This window comes from Somniosus microcephalus, chromosome 1 (genome assembly GCF_052327205.1).
Source record: "Somniosus microcephalus isolate GS21.2 chromosome 1, FLI_Smic_1.0, whole genome shotgun sequence".
NCBI lineage: Eukaryota > Metazoa > Chordata > Chondrichthyes > Squaliformes > Somniosidae > Somniosus > Somniosus microcephalus.
Genome location: NC_140987.1, coordinates 9,858,968 through 9,881,134, shown reverse-complemented (window position 1 = coordinate 9,881,134; position 22,167 = coordinate 9,858,968). Strand labels below are relative to the sequence as shown.

The 22,167-nt window shown below is 51.7% G+C and overlaps 1 protein-coding gene across 1 annotated transcript; it reads left to right on the top strand.

The window, feature by feature from the left end:
- Nucleotides 1-542: 542 nt before the first annotated feature.
- Nucleotides 543-17,224, top strand: LOC147123920 (prostaglandin E2 receptor EP4 subtype-like). The gene is made up of 2 exons (XM_085965802.1): nt 543-2,055; nt 14,961-17,224. Exons 1-2 carry the CDS (start codon nt 1,252-1,254, stop codon nt 15,501-15,503), a joined length of 1,347 nt encoding a protein of 448 aa, XP_085821928.1. The 5' UTR covers nt 543-1,251; the 3' UTR covers nt 15,504-17,224.
- Nucleotides 17,225-22,167: the final 4,943 nt, after the last annotated feature.

Here is a 22,167-nt window from a genome sequence, read left to right as displayed (position 1 = left end):
GAGCTTTACTCTGTATCTAACCCGTGTTGTACCTGCCCCGGGAGTGATTGATGGGACAGTGTAGAGGGAGCTTTACTTTGTATCTAACCCGTGTTGTACCTGCCCCGGGAGTGATTGATGGGACAGTGTAGAGGGAGCTTTACTCTGTATCTAACCCGTGCTGTACCTGCCCCGGGAGTGATTGATGGGACAGTGTAGAGGGAGCTTTACTCTGTATCTAACCCGTGCTGTACCTGCCCCGGGAGTGATTGAAACTAACATTTTCACTTACAGTAACATCCCTCAGCACAAGGAAGATAGAAAAGCTTTTAAAGATATGAAATATTCATTTTATTGAACCATGAAATGAAAAAAACAAAGTGTGAGATGTATTGAAGAAGGCAGAGGCTGATGTGCAGTTTGAGAGGGAGGTGGCAGGCTCTAGGACCCAGCCTGGGTGTAGTGAGCTTCCTTTGGCCAATGGTAACAGAGGGGCAGAGTTTGGGTTGGTGAGAATAGGCAGGAGGAGGTGTAACCGTGTCAGAGTGAGATAGAGAGGCTGAGAGGCAGAGCTGTGGGAAACGTGCTCCGGCAGAGAGGGAGAGAGACTCAGGCGATTCCCTGCAGACAGCAGCAGGAATTCGAGAGAGAACCTCACAAGCACACAGCCTCTTCTCCACGGGGTCCCCCTCAGTACAGGAGACCGAGGGAGGCAGAGCCAGGAGCAGAGTTTGGAAATACTGTGAGATCAGTCCAGCACCCTGGACACACTAACTCCTGCACACCCGGGGAGAGAGGAGAGAGCAAAGCAGCATGAAGGAGCAGAGGGGCGAGCACTGGCTGTGAGGGAGCAGGGGAGCTCATGGTCTGCATGCCCATCGACCAGGGTATGCATCGCGCTGCAAGGAATGTGATACCGGTTTGAACGGTGACAACAAACTCCCCCCTCACTCACGCCCCCCACCCCCTGCATCACTCTGTTTTGCCGTTTCCTTTCTTTAACTTTGGCTTGGAATCTGTAAAAAAGGGAAATTAGTGCCAACTGCAGCCAGGGAGAGAAAGCTGCCCATTCCAGCCACTCTGGAAGGATTGGCTGAGAGAGAGTGATCTGTAGAAAAGAAGCTGGAATTTTAAAATCGACTGCAGGAGCCCCTTTTACACCAGCGCCCCAGAGAACTGGATGTTCAAAAGAGAGACGGCAGCGGAGAAGGTCGAGTTATTTTATCAACTGGTTTAGAGCTCGAGGGATTTGTGGTGCGAGGAGCTCGGAGGATGAATCTGACCAATGCTACTGACCGGAGCAACAGCAGCACCCTCAATGGAGACTCCGGCTTCCCCGCTATCCCGACCGTTATGTTTGTCTTTGGAGTGGTGGGGAACCTCATCGCCATCGTGGTCCTCTGTAAGTCCCGCAAGGAGCAGAAGGAGACGACCTTCTACACGCTGGTGTGTGGCCTGGCGGTGACTGACCTGCTGGGCACCTGCTTGGTCAGCCCCATCACCATTGTCACCTACGTCAAGGGCAAGTGGCCAGGCGACAGCGCGCTCTGCGAATACGATTCCTTCGTCCTCCTCTTCTTTGGCACCTCGGGCCTCAGCATCATCTGCGCCATGTCCATCGAGAGGTACCTGGCCATCAACCATGCCTACTTCTACAGCCACTACGTGGACAAGAAGCTGGCCGGCCTGACCCTCGTCACCGTCTACGTGGCCAACACCCTCTTCTGCGCCCTGCCCAACTTTGGCCTGGGCAAGACGGTCAAGCAGTTCCCCGAGACCTGGTGCTTCATCGACTGGCGGACAGAGGACCCCCAGCACGCCGCTTACTCCTACATGTACGCGGGCTTCAGCTCCTTCCTCATCCTGGTCACCGTCATCTGCAACGTGCTGGTGTGCGGGGCTCTGATCCGCATGCACCGGCAGTTCATCCGGCGCACCTCGCTGGGCAACGACCCCCGGCTCCGACAACTGCGCCGGCACAGGAGTTTCCGTCGCATGGCGGGGGCCGAGATCCAGATGGTCATCCTGCTCATCGCCACCTCGGCCGTGGTCCTCATCTGCTCCATCCCACTGGTGGTAAGTCACATTCCATAGTGTTTACAGCACAGAAACAGGCCATTCGGCCCATCTGGTCCGTGCGGTGTTTATGCTCCACTCGAGCCTCCTCCCACTAACTATCAGTGTAACCCTCGATTCCCTTCTCCCTCATATACTTGTCTAGCCGCCCCTTAAATGCATCTATACTATTCTCTTCAACCACCCACTGTGGTAGCGAATTCCACATTCTCATCACTCTCTGGGTGAAGGAATTTCCCCTGAATTTCTGATTGGAATTATTCGTGACTATCTTATATTTCTGATCGCTAGTTCTGGTCTCCTCCACAAGTGGAACCATCTTCTCTGCGTCTCCTTATGTGGCTCGGTGTCAGATTTAGTTTGATAATCGCTCCTGTGCAGCACCTTGGGATGTTTTACTCCGTTAAAGGCGCTATATAAATACAGGTTGTTGCTGTTGTTGTCATCTACCCTATCAAACCCTTTCATAGTCTTAACGAGCTCCATCAGTCGCTGGGAGTCATGGCAGAATTTTGAGACTTGTATCTGGGACATGCTCGGGGGTGAAGCATTTCCCCCGTCCAGATTTAAAGTGTTTTATTTCTTGTGGCGATAACGTTCCTTTAATAGAATAATGGGGAAAGGAATTTCAAACAAACCCCTTCCTGATACCTCATGGCATAACTTCAACTCCTTAGTGTTTGGAAAGATTTAATGCTTTAGAATCTCTTTTCTCACAGATTAAATATTGGACTGGATCGGTCATGATCTCACATCGATAAAACAACATCAGAGAATCTTACAGCACAGAAGGACATTAGTCCCATCGTGCCTGAGCCGGCCCTTTGAAAGAGCTCTCCAATTAGTCCCATTCCCGATGCTCTTTCCCCACAGCCCTGCAAGTTTTTCCCCTTCAAGTATTTATCCCAATTCCCTTTTGAAAGTCACTATTGAATCTGCTTCCACCGCCCTTTCAGGTAGCACGTTCCAGATCACAACAACTCGCTGCGTTAAAAAAAAAAACCTCCTCATCGCTCCCTCTGGATTTTCTGCCAATTATCTTAAACTTAAACGATCTTGTTTGGAGTGTTTCAGAGGTTGTGTCGCCTCCTGTAGACTCAGATCTAAGAGAACAGGCTTTACATTAAGAGCCAGAGCTGAGAATGAAGTAACAGCACTGTGGTCAGACCCCATGGAGCACTGGGTTCAGTTCTGGGCACCGCGCCTCAGGAAGGGGACTCTGGCCTCGGAGAGGGTACAGCAGATTCACCTGAGTCATACTGGGCTTAGAGGGTTCAATTATGAGGTCAGTTTGCATAAACTTGGCTTGAATTCCTCTGCGTAAAGAAGATCGAGAGGGTGAACTATTGGAGGTGTTTAAAATGTTCAAAGTATTTGATCGGGTAGACGGAGAGATACTGTTTCCTCTGGTGGGGGGAGTCCAGAACAAGGGGGCAAAATCTTAAAATTAGAGCCCGGCCGTTCAGGGGTGATGTCAGGAAGCACCTCTTCACACAGAGGGTGGCGGGAATCTGGAACTCTCCCCCCCAAAAGGCTGGGGATCAATTAAAAATTTCAAGGCATGGATCGATAGATTTTTGTTGGATAAGGGGATCGAGCGATATGGAACCAAGGAGGGTAATGGTCGAAGGGTGTTTTTGTGACTGGAAGGCTGTTTCCAGTGGGGTTCCGCGGGGCTCAGTACTGAGTCCTCTGCTTTTTGTGGTATATATCAACGATATTGACTTGAATATTGGGGGTATGATTAAGAAGTTTGCAGATGATACTAAAATCGGCTGTGGTTGATACTGAAGAAGGAAGCTGTAGACTGCAGGGAGATATCAATAAATTGGTCAGGTGGGCAGAACAGTGGAAATGGAATTCAATCTGGAGAAGTGTGAGGTAATGCATTTGGGGAGGGCTAACAAGGAAAGGGAATACACATTAAATGGTAGGACACTGAGTAGTGTAGAGGAACAAAGGGACCTTGGAGTGCATGTCCACAGATCCCTGAAGGTAGCAGGCCAGGTAGATAAGGTGGTTAAGAAGGCATACGGAATGCATACCTGATGAAGGAGCAGCGCTCCGAAAGCTTGTGATTTCAAATAAAGCTGTTGGACTATAACCTGGTGTTGTGTGACTTCTTACATTTGTCCACCCCAGTCCAACTCCGGCATCTCCACTCCATTATTAGCCGTGGCATAGAATACAAGAGCAGGGGGTTATGCTTCAACTGTATAAAACACTAGTTAGGCCTCAGCTAGAGGACTGCGTGCAGTTCTGGTCACCACATTACAGGAAAGATGTGATTGCACTAGAGAGGGTAGAGAGGAGATTTACAAGGATGTTGCTGGGAGTAGAGAATCTTAGCTATGAGGAAAGACTGGATAGGCTGGGTCTGTTTTCCTTGGAACAGAGGATGCTGAGGGGAGACCTTATTGAGGTGTATAAATTATGAGAGGCCTAGATAAAGTGGATAGAAAGGACCTATTTCCCTTAGCAGAGGGGTCAAAAACCAGGGGGCACAGATTTAAAGTAATTGGGGGAAGGTTTAGAGGGGATTTGAGGGGAAATTTCTTCACCCAGAGGGTTGTGGGGGTCTGGAACTCACTGCCTGAAGGGTGGTAGAGGCAGGAACCCTAACCACATTTAAAAAGTACTTGGATGTGCACTTGGGATGCTCTAACCTGCAGGGCTACGGACTAAGAGCTGGGAAGTGGGATTAGTCTGGATAGCTCTTTGTTGGCCGGCGCGGACACGATGGGCCGAATGGCCTCCTTCCGTGCTGTAACTTTCTATGATTCTATGTAAATGGAGACCAGTCACGATCTAACTGAATGGCAGAATGGGTTTGAGGGGCTGAATGGCCTCCTCCTGTTCCTGTGCTGCAGAATCTGTCTGCCGGGGTCCTCGTCAAATCAAGTTCTATCTTCCCCAACGTGCCTGACATAGAAACATAGAAGATAGGAGCAGGAGTAGGCCATTCGGCCCCTCGAGCCTGCTCCGCCATTCAATGAGATCATGGCTGATCATCCAAATTCAGTACCCGGTCCCTGCTTTCACCCCATACCCCTTGATCCCTTTAGCCTTAAGAAATATATCTAACTCCTCTTGAATATATTTAATGAATTGGCCTCCACCGCCCTCTGTGGTAGAAAATTCCACAGGTTCACCACTCTCTGGGTGAAGAAATTCCTCCTAATTTCTGTCCTAAATGACTTACCCCTTATCTTTAGACTGTGACCCCTGGTTCTGGACTCCCCGACCATCGGGAACAGCCTTCCTGCATCTAGTCTGTCCAGACATTAACCCAGGTCAGAGCACTAGCAGAACGTGCAGGGTCTGGCCCGCCTGGCACTGACTCTGGGTGGGGTGGGACGGGTACCACGGACACTCGCACACTCTCAGTCCTCCCCCGGAGAGTGAGCGGCAGGAGCAGGCTAGGGCACTGCCAGGGGAACCACAGCCCAGTCTGCTCGTGTCCTCGCCGGACTTCCAATGGCACTGGCTGTTAGCTCACTGCGATCTGCTGAGCAAGGGCCAAACAACGACCCCAGTAACCATCGGCTGGTCCCACCACTAACCCGCTCACTCAGTGCGGTTAAAATCTGCCGAATCAGACCATGCAAATAGCTGAGGATTAATGTCGAGTGAGCTGGGAGTTCAGGAGCTGGGGAAATCACCCAGTGATCTAAACTCCACACTGCTGGTGACCTGGGGGTGGTGAGGAGACTGTTTTTACATTTGATAAATGCATTTGACCAACTGCCAGCTCTCCAGTTTTGATAGATGCAGTCTGGTCCTGTCCAGTTCTATTCTGTTCTTAGCTTGTTGCAGAGATTATCAGCAATTTCTGAATGTTTCAGAGCGACATCCCGTCAGCAAGCTAATCTCGAATCCTTAACAGAAAGCTCGCCTTTCAAACCAGTGCATTTTCTGGCTGATAGAAAGATTGGGACCGTTTTACTATCTTAATCTCGCCACTTGTTCCCTCCCCCTCTTCAAAGTCCAGGACCTTTGAGTCTCTACAAGGTTTCTTCTCGCCCCAGTCTCACTCACTGTACATAATCCCCAGTCTCACTCACTGTACATAATCCCCAGTCTCACTCACTGTACATAATCCCCAGTCTCACTCACTGTACACAATCCCCAGTCTCACTCACTGTACATAATCCCCAGTCTCACTCCGCACTGTACATAATCCCGAGTCTCACTCACTGTACACAATCCCCAGTCTCACTCACTGTACATAATCTCCAGTCTCACTCACTGTACATAATCCCCAGTCTCACTCACTGTACATAATCCCCAGTCTCACTCACTGTACATAATCCCCAGTCTCACTCACTGTACATAATCCCCAGTCTCACTCACTGTACATAATCCCCAGTCTCACTCACTGTACATAATCCCCAGTCTCACTCCGTACTGTACATAAACCTAGGGAAGTGTGGTGTGAAAGTCTGTCTAACATGTGCGACATGTTCAATCCCAGGGAGCTGAGATTGTTATTGCTACCTCAGCCTCAGTGTGAAGTGATGACTGTAGTCGCAAGCTGGTTGACATTCATTGAAAGGGATCCACTCCATATTAATAGCTCTGTGTGTGTGTGCACTCTTTGAGCTGGCCGGGCTCCGTCTATGTCTGGTGTTTTTTTATTCATTCATGGATCGTGGGTGTCGCTGGCAATTCCAGCATTGATTGCCCATCCCTCATTGCCCTGAGTGTTGAACTTTTTGAGTGTTGTGTGGAAGGTCATTGATGAAGCAAGTGAAGATGGTTGGGCCTAGGACACTGCCTGAGGAACTCCTGCAGCGATGTCCTGGGGCTGAGATGACCTTCAATCACCACAACCATCTTCCTTTGTGCTAGGTATGACTCCAGCCAGTGGAGAGTTTTCCCCCTGATTCCCATTGACTTCAGTTTTACTCGGGCTCCTTGATGCCACACTCGGTCAAATGCTGGCTTGATGCTAAGGGCAGTCACTCTCACCTCACCTCTGGAATTCAGCTCCTTTGTCCATGTTTGGACCAAGGCTGTAATGAGGTCGGGAGCCAAGTGGTCTTGGTGGAACCCAAACTGGGCATCAGTGAGCAGGTTATTGGTGAGTAAGTGCCGCTTGATAGCACTGTCGATGACAACTTCCATCACTTTGCTGATGATTGAGAATAGACTGATGGGCGGTAATTGGCCGGATTGGATTTGTCCTGCTTTTTGTGGACAGGACATACCTGGGCAGTTTTCCACTTTTTTTGCTGTATGCAGTGCACTCAGCCATTTCTTGATATCATGTGGAGTGAATCGAATTGGCTGAAGACTGGTATGATAGCAAAATACTGCAGATGTTGGAAATCCGAAATAACAACAGAAAATGCTGGAAAAACTCAGGTCAGGCAACATCCGTGGAGAGAAATTTGAGTTGACCTCGGGAGGAGGCCGATATGAATCATCCACTCGGCACTTCTGGCTGAAGATGGTTGCAAACGCTTCAGCCTTGTCTTTTTCACTCACGTGCTGGGCTCCACCATCATTGAGGATGGGGATATTCATGGAGCCTCCTCCTCCCGTTAGTTGTTTAATGGTCCACCACCATTCACGACTGGATGTGGCAGGACTGCAGAGCTTTGATCTGATCCGTTGATTGTGGAATTGTTTAGCCCTCTCTATAGCATACTGCTTCCGCTGTTTAGCATGCATGTAGTCCTGTGTTGCAGCTTCCCCAAGTTGGGACGTCATTTTTAGGTACGCCTGGTGCTGCTCCTCTACACTCCTTATTGAACCAGGGTTGGTCCCCTGGCTTGATGGTAATGGTAGAGCGAGGGATGTGCCGGGCCATGAGGTTACAGATTGTGGTGGAATACAATTCTGCTGCTGCTGATGGCCCACAGCGCCTCATGGATGCCCAGTTTTGACCAGTTACGAGATATTAGAACAGGTTGGTCAAAGAGGTAGGTTTTAAAGAGCGTCTTAAAGGAGGAAAGAGAGGTAGAGAGGCGGAGAGGTTTAGGGAGGGAATTCCAGAACTTAGGGCCCAGGCAACAGAAGGCACGGCCATCGATGGTAGAACAATTGAAATCGGGGGACGTGCAAGAGGGCAGAATTAGAGGAGCGCAGATATCTCAGGGGGTTGTGGGGCTGGAGGAGATTACAAAGATAGTGAGGGGCGAGGCCATGGAGGGATTTGAACACGAGGATGAGAATTTTAAAATCGAGGCGTTGCTTAACCAGGAGCCAGTGTAGGTCAGCGAGCACAGGGGGTGATGGGTGAACGGGACTGGGTGTGAGTTAGGACACGGGGCAGGGAGCACAGGGGGTGATGGGTGAACGGGACTGGGTGTGAGTTAGGACACGGGGCAGTGAGCACAGGGGGTGATGGGTGAACGGGACTGGGTGTGAGTTAGGACACGGGGCAGTGAGCACAGGGGGTGATGGGTGAACGGGACTCGGTGCGAGTTAGGACACAGGGCAGTGAGCAGAGAGGGGTGATGGGTGAACGGGACTGGGTGTGAGTTAGGACACGGGGCAGTGAGCACAGGGGGTGATGGGTGAACGGGACTGGGTGTGAGTTAGGACACGGGGCAGTGAGCACAGGGGGTGATAGGTAAACGGGACTGGGTGTGAGTTAGGACACGGGGCAGTGAGCACAGGGGGTGATGGGTGAACGGGACTCGGTGCGAGTTAGGACACGGGGCTGTGAGCAAAGGGGGTGATGGGTGAACGGGACTGGGTGTGAGTTAGGACATGGGGCAGTGAGCACAGGGGGTGATGGGTGAACGGGACTGGGTGTGAGTTAGGACACGGGGCAGTGAGCACAGGGGGTGATGGGTGAACGGGACTGGGTGTGAGTTAGGACACGGGGCAGTGAGCACAGGGGGTGATGGGTGAACGGGACTCGGTGCGAGTTAGGACACGGGGCAGTGAGCACAGGGGGTGATGGGTGAACGGGACTCGGTGCGAGTTAGGACACGGGGCTGTGAGCACAGGGGGTGATGGGTGAACAGGACTGGGTGCGAGTTAGGACACAGGGCAGCGAGCACAGGGGTGATGGGTGAACGGGACTTGGTGCGAGTCAGGACACGGGGCAGTGAGCACAGGGGGTGATGGGTGAACGGGACTCGGTGTGAGTTAGGACACGGGGCAGTGAGCACAGGGGGTGATGGGTGAACGGGACTGGGTGCAAGTCAGGACACGGGGCAGTGAGCACAGGGGGTGATGGGTGAACGGGACTCGGTGCGAGTTAGGACACAGGGCAGCGAGCACAGGGGGTGATGAGCGAACGGGACTTGGTGCGAGTTAGGACACAGGGCAGCGAGCACAGGGGTGATGAGTGAACGGGACTGGGTGTGAGTTAGGACACGGGGCAGTGAGCACAGGGGGCGATGGGTGAACGGGACTCGGTGCGAGTTAGGACACAGGGCAGCGAGCACAGGGGTGATGAGTGAACGGGACTTGGTGCGAGTTAGGACACAGGGCAGCGAGCACAGGGGTGATGAGTGAACGGGACTGGGTGTGAGTTAGGACACGGGGCAGTGAGCACAGGGGGCGATGGGTGAATGGGACTTGGTGCGAGTTAGGACACGGGCAGCCCAGTTTTGGATGATCTCAAGTTTACGGAGGGTGGAATGTGGGAGGCCAGCCAGGGGTGCGTTGGAATAGTCAAGTCTAGAGGTAACAAAGGCATGGATGAGGGTTTCAGCAGCGGATGAGCTGAGGTAGGGGCGGAGACGGGCGATGTTACAGAGGTGGAAGTAGGCGGTCTAGGTGATGGAGAGGATAAGGGGGTCAGAAGCGTAGGTTATCGACTTTGGTGGCAAATACAGGAAGGCAGATTATTATTTGAATGGCAATAGATTGGGAGAAGGGGAAGTGCAAAGAGACCTGGGCATCCTTGTGCACCAGTCGCTGAAGGTAAGCATGCAGGTGCAGCAGGCGGTTAAGAAGGCAAATGGTATGTTGGCCTTCGTAGCAAGAGGGTTCGAGTACAGGAACAAGGATGTCTTGCTACAGTTGTACAGGGCCTTGGTGAGACCGCACCTTGAGTATTGTGTGCAGTTTTGGTCACCTTACCTGAGGAAGGACGTTCTTGCCATGGAAGGAGTTCAGCGAAGATTCACCAGGCTGATACCTGGGATGGCAGGAATGACGTATGAGGAGAGATTGTGTCGATTGGGCTTATACTCACTGGAGTTTAGAAGATTGAGAGGGGATCTCATCGAAACCTATAAAATTCTGTCCGGTCTGGACAGACTAGATGCAGGAAGGATGTTTCTGATGGCCGGGGAGTCCAGAACCAGGGGTCACAGTCTAAGGATAAGGGGTAAGCCATTTAGGACTGAAATGAGGAGGAATTTTTTCACCCAGAGAGTGGTGAACCTGTGGAATTCTCTGCCACAGAGGGCAGTGGAGGCCAGTTCATTATATTCAAGAAAGAGTTGGATATATTTCTTGAGGCTAAAGGGATCAAGGGATATGGGGAGAAAGCAGGGGCAGGGTACTGAATTTGGATGATCAGCCATGATCGCATTGAATGGCGGAGCAGGCTCGAAGGGCCGAATGGCCTACTCCTGCTCCTATCTTCTATGTTTCTATGTTTAAGGGTCAAATAGGATGTTGAGGTTGTGAACAGTCTGGTTCAGCCTCAGCCAGTGGACAAGGGGTGGGGATGGAGTCGGTGGCTCGGGACCATTGGTAGTGGGGATCGAAAACAATGGTCTTCACAATATTTAATGGGTGGAAATTTCTGCTCAGCCAATACTGGATGTTGGTCTCCACGGAGACTGTGTGGTGGCCACTCCTACCCGTACTGTCATGGACAGAGTCGCCTGCGACAGGTAGCTTAGTGAGGACAAGTAGGTTATTCCCTCGTGTTGGATAGCAAAATGCTGCAGATGCTGGAAATCCGAAATAACAACAGAAATTGCTGGAAAAACTCAGCAGGTCAGGCAACATCCGTGGAGAGAAATTTGAGTTGACGTTTCGGGTCGAAACCCTTCTTCAAAACTGGAAAGAAAATAAAATAGATGGAAGGCAGGGCTGCGATCGGACAAAAGAAGTGAAAGAGACAATAAAAGGTATTGGAACCAGACGAGATGCCCAGTTTGGCAGCTGTGTCCTTCAGGAACATGTAGGAAAAGGAGGAGCACATTCAACCTCTCGGGTCTGCTCCGACATTCAGTTAGATCATTGCTGATCTGTACCTTCACTTCATTTACCCGCCTGTGCTCCGTATCCCTTGATACCCTCACACAACAAAAATCTACCGATCTCAGGCTTGAAAGCTCCAATTGACCCCAGCGTCCACAGCCTTCTGTGGGAGAGAGTTCCAGATTTCCACTCCCCTTTGTGTGAAGAAGTGCTCCTAATTTTAAGATTATATTCCCTTGTTCTTGATTCCCCCACCGGAGGACATCGTTTCTATCTCCCCTGTCGAGTCCTTTAATCGTCCTTGCTCTCAATTCCTTTAAAAGCAGGCTTTCAAAACTCCCAGGCTTGGCGTCACTTTGATTCTCCTCATCCTGATTCTAGTCTGGGCCGCTCCTGTCACTGGGTCCTCGGTCCCTCACCTTGGGTTCCCGGCCCCAGCACCTCGTCCCTTTAAACCGACCGGGAGTCCCGGCCACAGAGGGTGGGTTAACGCCGCCACCCAGTGGCTGGAAACCTGGTACTGATCAGACCCACACACCACAGAATCGTGGAACAGCACAGCACAGAAGGAGGCCATTCGGCCCATCGAGTCTGCGCCGCCTCTTTCGAAGATCAATCCAGTCAGTCCCACTCCCCCGCTCTTTCCCCGTATCCCTGCAATTTGTTCTCCATCCAGTATTTTTATCCAATTCCCTTTTGAAGGCTAATATTGATTCTGTATTCACCGCCCTATCAGGCAGTGCATTCCAAATTCTAACCACTCGCTGCGTAATAAAGTTTTTTCCCCAATGTCGCCTCTGGTTCTTTTGCAATCACCTTAAATCTGTGTCCTCTGGTTATCAACCCTTCAACCACTGGGAACAGTTTCTCTTTATTTACTCTAAAACCCTTCATGATTTTGAACACCTCTATCAAATCTCCTCTTAGCCTTCTCTGCTCCAAGGAGAACAACCAGACCCATGCAAACTCCACCAAAGGCCCGTTGCTAAGACAGGAATTAGACTTTGATCCAGGTGGCCTGTGGTGTGGAGACTCCTGTCCCCTCACCCTGACTCCGGGGTGTGACAGGGCCCCCAGGAGGAGGCCAGATTGGGTCTTGGGGACCTCCTGAATGGGTTGGCCAGGCAGCAAATGCTGATGCTGGAATCTTCATTCAGTGAGGCACGCTACACCCCCTCCCCCCATACTGTAATATTAACCCCCTCCCCGTACTGTAATATTAACCCCCTCCCCCGTACTGTAATATTAACCCCCTCCCCATACTGTAATATTAACCCCCCTCCCCCCGTACTGTAATATTAACCCCTGTCCCCGTACTGTAATAATAACCCTCTCCCCCTGTACTGTAATATTAACCCCCTCCCCCGTACTGTAATATTAACCCCCTCCCCGTACTGTAATATTAACCCCCTCCCCATACTGTAATATTAACCCCCCTCCCCCGTACTGTAATATTAACCCCTGTCCCCGTACTGTAATATTAACCCCCTCCCCCGTACTGTAATATTAACCCCCTCCCCGTACTGTAATATTAACCCCCTCCCCATACTGTAATATTAACCCCCCTCCCCGTACTGCAATATTAACTCCTGTCCCCCGCACTGTAATATTAACCCCCTCCCCCTCGTACTGTAATATTAACCCGTCCCCCCGTACTGTAATATTAAACCTCTCCCCCGTACTGTAATATTAACCCCTGTCCCCCCCATACTGTAATATAAACCCCCTCCCCCGTACTGTAATATTAACCCCTGTCCCCTTCGTACTGTAACATTAACCCCTGTGCCCCTGTACTGTAATATTAACCCCCTCCCCGTACTGTAATATTAACCCCCTCCCCCGTATTGTAATATTAACCCCCTCCCCGTACTGTAATATTAACCCCCTCCCCGTACCGTAATATTAACCCCCCTCCCCGTACTGTAATATTAACCCCTGTCCCCGTACTGTAATATTAACCCCTGTCCCCCCGTACTGTAATATTAACCCCTGTCCCCCCATACTGTAAGATTAACCCGTCCCCCCATACTGTAAGATTAACCCATCCCCCGTACTGTAATATTAACCCCTGTCCCCCCGTACTGTAATATTAACCCCTGTCCCCCCGTACTGTAATATTAACCCCTGTCCCCCCATACTGTAAGATTAACCCCTGTCCCCCCGTACTGTAATATTAACCCGTCCCCCCGTACTGTAATATTAACCCCTGTCCCCCCATACTGTAAGATTAACCCGTCCCCCGTACTGTAATATTAACCCGTCCCCCGTACTGTAATATTAACCCGTCCCCCCATACTGTAAGATTAACCCGTCCCCCGTACTGTAATATTAACCCGTCCCCCGTACTGTAATATTAACCCCTGTCCCCCCCCGTACTGTAATATTAACCCCTGTCCCCCCTGTACTGTAATATTAACCCCTGTCCCCCCGTACTGTAAGATTAACCCATCCCCGTACTGTAATATTAACCCCGGTCCCCGTACTGTAATATTATCCCCTGTCCCCCCATACTGTAAGATTAACCCGTCCCCGTACTGTAATATTAACCCCGGTCCCCGTACTGTAATATTAACCCGTCCCCCCGTACTGTAATATTAACCCGTCTCCCCGTACTGTATTAACCCCTGTCCCACCATACTGTAATATTAGCCCCTGTCCCCCGTACTGTAATATTAACCCCCTCCCCCGTACTGTAATATTAACCCGTCCCCCCGTACTGTAATATTAACCCCTGTCCCCCGTACTGTAATATTAAACCCCTCCCCCCGTACTGTAATATTAACCCATCCCCCCGTACTGTAATATTAACCCCCTCCCCTCGTACTGTAATATTAACCCCCCTCCCCCCGTACTTTGAGGAATTTTTTCATTTGTTCCTGGAATGTGGGCGTCACTGGCAAGGCCGGCATTTATTGCCCATCCCTAGTTGCCCTTGAGAAGGTGGTGGTGAGCCGCCTTCTTGAACCGCTGCAGTCCATGTGGTGAAGGTGCTCCCACAGTGCTGTTAGGGAGGGAGTTCCAGGATTTTGACCCAGCGACAATGAAGGATCGGCGATATACTTCCAAGTCAGGATGGTGTGTGACTTGGAGGTGGTGGTGTTCCCCTGCGCCTGCTGCCCTTGTCCTTCTAGGTGGAAGAGGTCGTGGGTTTGGGAGGTGCTGCCGAAGAAGCCTTGGCGAGTTGCTGCAGTGCATCTTGTAGATGGTACACACTGCAGCCACGGTGCGTCGGTGGTGGAGGGAGTGAATGTTTAAGGTGGTGGATGGGGTGCCAATCAAGCGGGCTGCTTTGTCCTGGATGGTGTCGAGCTTCTTGAGTGTTGTTGGAGCTGCACTCATCCAGGCAAGTGGAGAGTATTCCATCACACTCCTTACTTGTGCCTTGTAGATGGTGGAAAGGCTTTGGGGAGTCAGGAGGTGAGACACTCGCCGCAGAATACCTGACCTGCTCTTGTTGGCACAGTATTTATGTGGCTGGTCCAATTAAGTTTCTGATCAATGGTGACCCCCCCAGGATGTTGATGGTGGGGGATTCGGCGATGGTAATGCCGTTGAACGTCAAGGGGCGCTGGTTAGACTCACGCTTGTTGGAGATAGTCATTGCCTGGCACTTGTGTGACGTGAATGTTACCTGTCACTTATCAGCCCAAGCCTGAACATCCTCCAGGTCTTGCTGCATTAGCTACGGTTGAAGGGGGGTTCCCCTGTCCCCTCCCCTCGTCCTTTGAGCAGTGCTCCATGTTGCCTTGCCTGATGTGCTCTCTCTCTCTCTCTCTCTTTAGGTGAGGGTCTTTATTAACCAGCTGTACCGGCCGGACGTGATAATTGACATCGACTCAAACCCTGACCTAATGGCTATTCGCATCGCATCCGTCAACCCAATCCTGGACCCCTGGACCTACATCTTGCTGCGCAAAGCCGTCCTGACCAAACTGGTGGAGAAGATCAAGTGTCTGTTCTGCAAACTGGGGGGCCGTCCCCCCAGCTCCAACAGCAGCTTCCAGCACCTGGGGCCTCGGCGCTTCTCCGCCATCTCCAGCCAGTCTCCCTCCTTCATCTCCAAGGAGCTGGCTGACGGCAATACCTCGCAAACTCTGCTCTACAACCTTGAGCTGACTGAGATGTTGCCGGGGTCTCTGTCTCTCGGAGCGCGGACTAAACTGAAACAGCCGGAGCCCCGGCACCAGCTCCAGTGGGAGAGCGGGCTCCCGCTTGCTGAGGGCTCGCCCCAGGCAAAGACACAAGTGGCCAACACCAATACTGACAGCTCCTTACGGGTCACCTTCACCAACGAGCAAACAGGCATACCTGAAAAATGTATATAAATCTCTGGGATCTGTATGGACAGAACTGTGCTTTACCCAGGGGAGCAGTGTGGATTGAGCTCTGTGTTACCCAGGGGAGCGGTGTGGATTGAGCTGTGTTACCCAGGGGAGTGGTATGGACAGAACTGTGCATTACCCAGGGGAGCGGTGTGGATTGAGCTCTGTGTTACCCAGGGGAGTGGTGTGGACAGAACTGTGCATTACCCAGGGAAGCGGTGTGGATTGAGCTGTGCATTCCCCAGGGGAGCTTATTTAAGGGTTGGAGAGGGAAATCAGGTATCTACAAGCCTGTCAGTTTAACATTAGTTGTGGGGAAGCCACTAGAATCTGTCATTCAGGATAGAGTGACAGTACTTGAGCAAGTATGCGCTGATCAGAGAGAGGCAGCATGCCTTTGTTAAAGGCAAGTCTGACTAATCTGGTTGAATTTTTTGAGGAGGTCACTAATCAAGTAGACAAAGGAGTGTCTATGGATGTTATCTATATGGACTTTCAGAAGGCATTTGATAAGATTCCACACAAACGATTATTGGCAAAAGTGAGAGTGCACAGAATTGGAGGTATCCTTTTGACTTGGCATAGAAATTGGTCGAGAGGTAAGAGAGGGATAAAGGGTATGTACTCCGATTGGCAGGATGTGACTAATGGTGTTCCCCATGGATCTGTTCTGGGGCCTCAATATTGCACCATATTTCTTGGTAAGGGTATCGAGGGATATGGAGCGAAGGTGGGTAAATGGAATTAAGATACAATTCAGCCATGATCTAATTGAGTGGTGGAGCAGGCTCAAGGGAGCTGAATGGTCTCTTCCTGTTCCTATTTATGGACTGAACTGTGTGTTGTCCAGGGGAGTGGTGTGGATTGAGCTGTGTGTTACCCAGGGGAGTGGTGTGGATTGAGCTGTGAGTTACCCAGGGGAGCGGTGTGGATTGAGCTGTGTGTTACCCAGGGGAGTGGTGTGGATTGAGCTGTGTGTTACCCAGGGGAGTGGTGTGGATTGAGCTGTGTGTTACCCAGGGGAGCGGTGTGGATTGAGCTGTGTGTTGTCCAGGGGAGCGGTGTGGATTGAGCTGTGTGTTGTCCAGGGGAGTGGTGTGGATTGAGCTGTGTGTTGTCCAGGGGAGCGGTGTGGATTGAGCTGTGTGTTGTCCAGGGGAGCGGTGTGGATTGAGCTGTGTGTTACCCAGGGGAGCGGTGTGGATTGAGCTGTGTGTTACCCAGGGGAGCGGTGTGGATTGAGCTGTGTGTTGTCCAGGGGAGTGGTGTGGATTGAGCTGTGTGTTACCCAGGGGAGTGGTGTGGATTGAGCTGTGTGTTACCCAGGGGAGTGGTGTGGATTGAGCTGTGTGTTACCCAGGGGAGTGGTGTGGATTGAGCTGTGTGTTGTCCAGGGGAGTGGTGTGGATTGAGCTGTGTGTTGTCCAGGGGAGTGGTGTGGATTGAGCTGTGTGTTACCCAGGGGAGTGGTGTGGATTGAGCTGTGTGTTACCCAGGGGAGTGGTGTGGACTGAACTGTGTGTTACCCAGGGGAGCGGTGTGGATTGAGCTGTGTGTTACCCAGGGGAGTGGTGTGGATTGAGCTGTGTGTTACCCAGGGGAGTGGTGTGGATTGAGCTGTGTGTTACCCAGGGGAGTGGTGTGGATTGAGCTGTGTGTTGTCCAGGGGAGCGGTGTGGATTGAGCTGTGTGTTGTCCAGGGGAGTGGTGTGGATTGAGCTGTGTGTTACCCAGGGGAGTGGTGTGGATTGAGCTGTGTGTTACCCAGGGGAGTGGTGTGGATTGAGCTGTGTGTTACCCAGGGGAGTGGTGTGGATTGAGCTGTGTGTTGTCCAGGGGAGTGGTGTGGATTGAGCTGTGTGTTGTCCAGGGGAGTGGTGTGGATTGAGCTGTGTGTTGTCCAGGGGAGCGGTGTGGATTGAGCTGTGTGTTGTCCAGGGGAGCGGTGTGGATTGAGCTGTGTGTTGTCCAGGGGAGCGGTGTGGATTGAGCTGTGTGTTGTCCAGGGGAGTGGTGTGGATTGAGCTGTGTGTTACCCAGGGGAGTGGTGTGGATTGAGCTGTGTGTTACCCAGGGGAGTGGTGTGGATTGAGCTGTGTGTTGTCCAGGGGAGCGGTGTGGATTGAGCTGTGTGTTGTCCAGGGGAGTGGTGTGGATTGAGCTGTGTGTTACCCAGGGGAGTGGTGTGGATTGAGCTGTGTGTTGTCCAGGGGAGCGGTGTGGATTGAGCTGTGTGTTACCCAGGGGAGTGGTGTGGATTGAGCTGTGTGTTGTCCAGGGGAGTGGTGTGGATTGAGCTGTGTGTTACCCAGGGGAGTGGTGTGGATTGAGCTGTGTGTTACCCAGGGGAGTGGTGTGGATTGAGCTGTGTGTTGTCCAGGGGAGTGGTGTGGATTGAGCTGTGTGTTACCCAGGGGAGTGGTGTGGATTGAGCTGTGTGTTACCCAGGGGAGTGGTGTGGATTGAGCTGTGTGTTGTCCAGGGGAGTGGTGTGGATTGAGCTGTGTGTTGTCCAGGGGAGCGGTGTGGATTGAGCTGTGTGTTACCCAGGGGAGTGGTGTGGATTGAGCTGTGTGTTGTCCAGGGGAGTGGTGTGGATTGAGCTGTGTGTTGTCCAGGGGAGTGGTGTGGATTGAGCTGTGTGTTGTCCAGGGGAGTGGTGTGGATTGAGCTGTGTGTTGTCCAGGGGAGCGGTGTGGATTGAGCTGTGTGTTGTCCAGGGGAGTGGTGTGGATTGAGCTGTGTGTTACCCAGGGGAGTGGTGTGGATTGAGCTGTGTGTTGTCCAGGGGAGTGGTGTGGATTGAGCTGTGTGTTGTCCAGGGGAGTGGTGTGGATTGAGCTGTGTGTTACCCAGGGGAGTGGTGTGGATTGAGCTGTGTGTTACCCAGGGGAGTGGTGTGGATTGAGCTGTGTGTTGTCCAGGGGAGTGGTGTGGATTGAGCTGTGTGTTACCCAGGGGAGTGGTGTGGATTGAGCTGTGTGTTACCCAGGGGAGTGGTGTGGATTGAGCTGTGTGTTACCCAGGGGAGTGGTGTGGATTGAGCTGTGTGTTGTCCAGGGGAGTGGTGTGGATTGAGCTGTGTGTTACCCAGGGGAGTGGTGTGGATTGAGCTGTGTGTTACCCAGGGGAGTGGTGTGGATTGAGCTGTGTGTTACCCAGGGGAGTGGTGTGGATTGAGCTGTGTGTTACCCAGGGGAGCGGTGTGGATTGAGCTGTGTGTTGTCCAGGGGAGTGGTGTGGATTGAGCTGTGTGTTACCCAGGGGAGTGGTGTGGATTGAGCTGTGTGTTACCCAGGGGAGTGGTGTGGATTGAGCTGTGTGTTACCCAGGGGAGTGGTGTGGATTGAGCTGTGTGTTACCCAGGGGAGTGGTGTGGATTGAGCTGTGTGTTGTCCAGGGGAGTGGTGTGGATTGAGCTGTGTGTTGTCCAGGGGAGTGGTGTGGATTGAGCTGTGTGTTACCCAGGGGAGTGGTGTAGATTGAGCTGTGTGTTACCCAGGGGAGTGGTGTGGATTGAGCTGTGTGTTGTCCAGGGGAGTGGTGTGGATTGAGCTGTGTGTTACCCAGGGGAGTGGTGTGGATTGAGCTGTGTGTTGTCCAGGGGAGTGGTGTGGATTGAGCTGTGTGTTACCCAGGGGAGTGGTGTGGATTGAGCTGTGTGTTACCCAGGGGAGCGGTGTGGATTGAGCTGTGTGTTGTCCAGGGGAGCGGTGTGGATTGAGCTGTGTGTTACCCAGGGGAGTGGTGTGGATTGAGCTGTGTGTTACCCAGGGGAGTGGTGTGGATTGAGCTGTGTGTTACCCAGGGGAGTGGTGTGGATTGAGCTGTGTGTTGTCCAGGGGAGTGGTGTGGATTGAGCTGTGTGTTACCCAGGGGAGTGGTGTGGATTGAGCTGTGTGTTACCCAGGGGAGTGGTGTGGATTGAGCTGTGTGTTGTCCAGGGGAGCGGTGTGGATTGAGCTGTGTGTTGTCCAGGGGAGCGGTGTGGATTGAGCTGTGTGTTACGCAGGGGAGTGGTGTGGATTGAGCTGTGTGTTACCCAGGGGAGTGGTGTGGATTGAGCTGTGTGTTACCCAGGGGAGTGGTGTGGATTGAGCTGTGTGTTGTCCAGGGGAGTGGTGTGGATTGAGCTGTGTGTTACCCAGGGGAGTGGTGTGGATTGAGCTGTGTGTTACCCAGGGGAGTGGTGTGGATTGAGCTGTGTGTTACCCAGGGGAGTGGTGTGGATTGAGCTGTGTGTTACCCAGGGGAGCGGTGTGGATTGAGCTGTGTGTTGTCCAGGGGAGTGGTGTGGATTGAGCTGTGTGTTACCCAGGGGAGTGGTGTGGATTGAGCTGTGTGTTGTCCAGGGGAGTGGTGTGGATTGAGCTGTGTGTTACCCAGGGGAGTGGTGTGGATTGAGCTGTGTGTTACCCAGGGGAGTGGTGTGGATTGAGCTGTGTGTTACCCAGGGGAGTGGTGTGGATTGAGCTGTGTGTTACCCAGGGGAGTGGTGTGGATTGAGCTGTGTGTTGTCCAGGGGAGCGGTGTGGATTGCACTTTGGGGGCGGTCCCCAGCAATCAGAGGAGGCGGTGCGGAGGAAGCATTGGACATCATGGCCGGGGGAAGAGACCGCGAGGCACTTACCTTGTGGTGCCAACAGCTCCCTCCTCCCTTTCACTGCTGGGTTTTCCGAATCCTGGGAAACCCGCGAGGGAATTTGAAACCGGCTCCCAATTACACTCTGGGAGCCTGAGTTAAAGATGTTAATGAAGCGTCCCGCCTCTCCACACAGGGCACTCGGGCAGCACGAACCCCCCCCCCCCCCCCCCGCTGGAAAAATGGCTGAGGGCGATGCGCATGTGTTGGGGACACAGTTCCCATATTTAAGTGTTTAACCCCCTCCCCCCCCAACCTTCCATGAAGGGGTTAATATTGAGGCCAATGTGTTACCCAGAGGCGTGTGGACTGATCAGTGTGTTGGATAACTGTCCGCTCTGTTCTGCACCGGGACCAGTGCTGTAAATATTGTGATCGTGGGTTATTGTCATCAATAAGATGTTTGGTCCATTCTTCTCCGTGAGAAGGTGTCAGTGTAACCCGTGATGTGGTTTGTTTGCGTAACTGTGACGCTGGTTTCTCGAATCATTAAATACAATTCCCAAAACAATTTTATTTACTGTCATTTTTTAATCAAATACAAAAACATGGCCAGGAATTAGAGAAACACCCTCCCCGGGCCCATCAGACCCTCCGCACGCCCACCAGAGAAGTTATTGGAATCTATAATTAAGGACAGAGGGACTGAGTAGTTCAAGAAATCTGAGCAGTTTAGTGAGACCCACATGGATTTGTAATGGGTAGGTCACATCTAATGAACCAAATTGAATTTTTTGAGGAAGTAACTATAGTAGTAGACGGGAATGTCTATGGATGTAGTTTATATGGACTTCCAGAAGGCATTCGATAAGGTTCCACACAAGAGACTGTTAGCTAGGATTAAAGTTCATGAAATTATTGACCTGGTTAGGAGATTAGTTAGGCGGTAGAAGACAACGAGTAGGGATAATGGGTACAAACTCGAATTGGAAGGAAGTGACTAGTGGTGTCCCGCAAGAATCTGTGCTGGGGCCTCAACTATTCACTATATTTATTAATGACTTAGATAACGCAAGCAAGAGCCATATATCCAAGTTTGCTGATGGAACTGGATGATGCAGAGGGCCAAAACACTGCCTGTCAATATTCTTGAAGTTGGCTATTCTAGCAGAGTCCAGGTAGCGATCAGGTCTTACGAACATAAGAATTAGGAGCAGGAGTCGGCCATACGGCCCCTCGAGCCTGATCCGCCATTCAATGAGATCATGGCTGATCTTCGACCTCAACTCCACCTTCCCGCCCGATCTCATATCCCTTGATTCCCCATCAGTCCAAAAATCTATCGATCTCAGCCTTGAATATACTCAACGACTGAGCCTCCACAGCCCTCTGGGGCAGAGAATTCCAAACATTCACAACCCTCTGAGTGAAGAAATTCCTCCTCGTCTCAGATTTAAATGGCCGACCCATTATCCTGAGACTATGCCCCCTAGTTCTAGACTCTCCAGCCAGGGGAAACAGCCTCTCGGCATCTACTCTTGTCAATCCCCCTCAGAATCTTGTATGTTTCAATGAGATCACCTCTCATTCTACTAAACTCCAGAGAGTATCGGCCCATTCTACACAATCTCTCCTCATAGGACAGCCCTCCCATCCCAGGAATCAACCTAGTGAACCTTCGTTGCACCGCCTCCAAGGCAAGTATATCAAAGAGTCATAGAGTTATACAGCACAGAAAGAGGCCCTTCGGCCCATCGTGTCCGCACCGGCCATCAAGCCCTGTCTAATCTAATCCCATTTTCCAGCATTTGGTCCGTAGCCTTGTATGCTATGGTGTTTCAAGTGCTCATCCAAATGCTTCTTGAATGTTGTGAGGGTTCCTGCCTCTACCACCCTTTCAGGCAGTGAGTTCCAGATTCCAACCACCCTCTGGGTGAAAAAGTTCTTCCTCAAATCCCCTCTAAACCTCCTGCCCCTTACCTTGAATCTATGCCCCCTTGTTATTGACCCCTCTACTAAGGGGAAAAGTTCCTTTCTATCTACCCTATCTATGCCCCTCATAATTTTGTACACCTCAATCAGGTC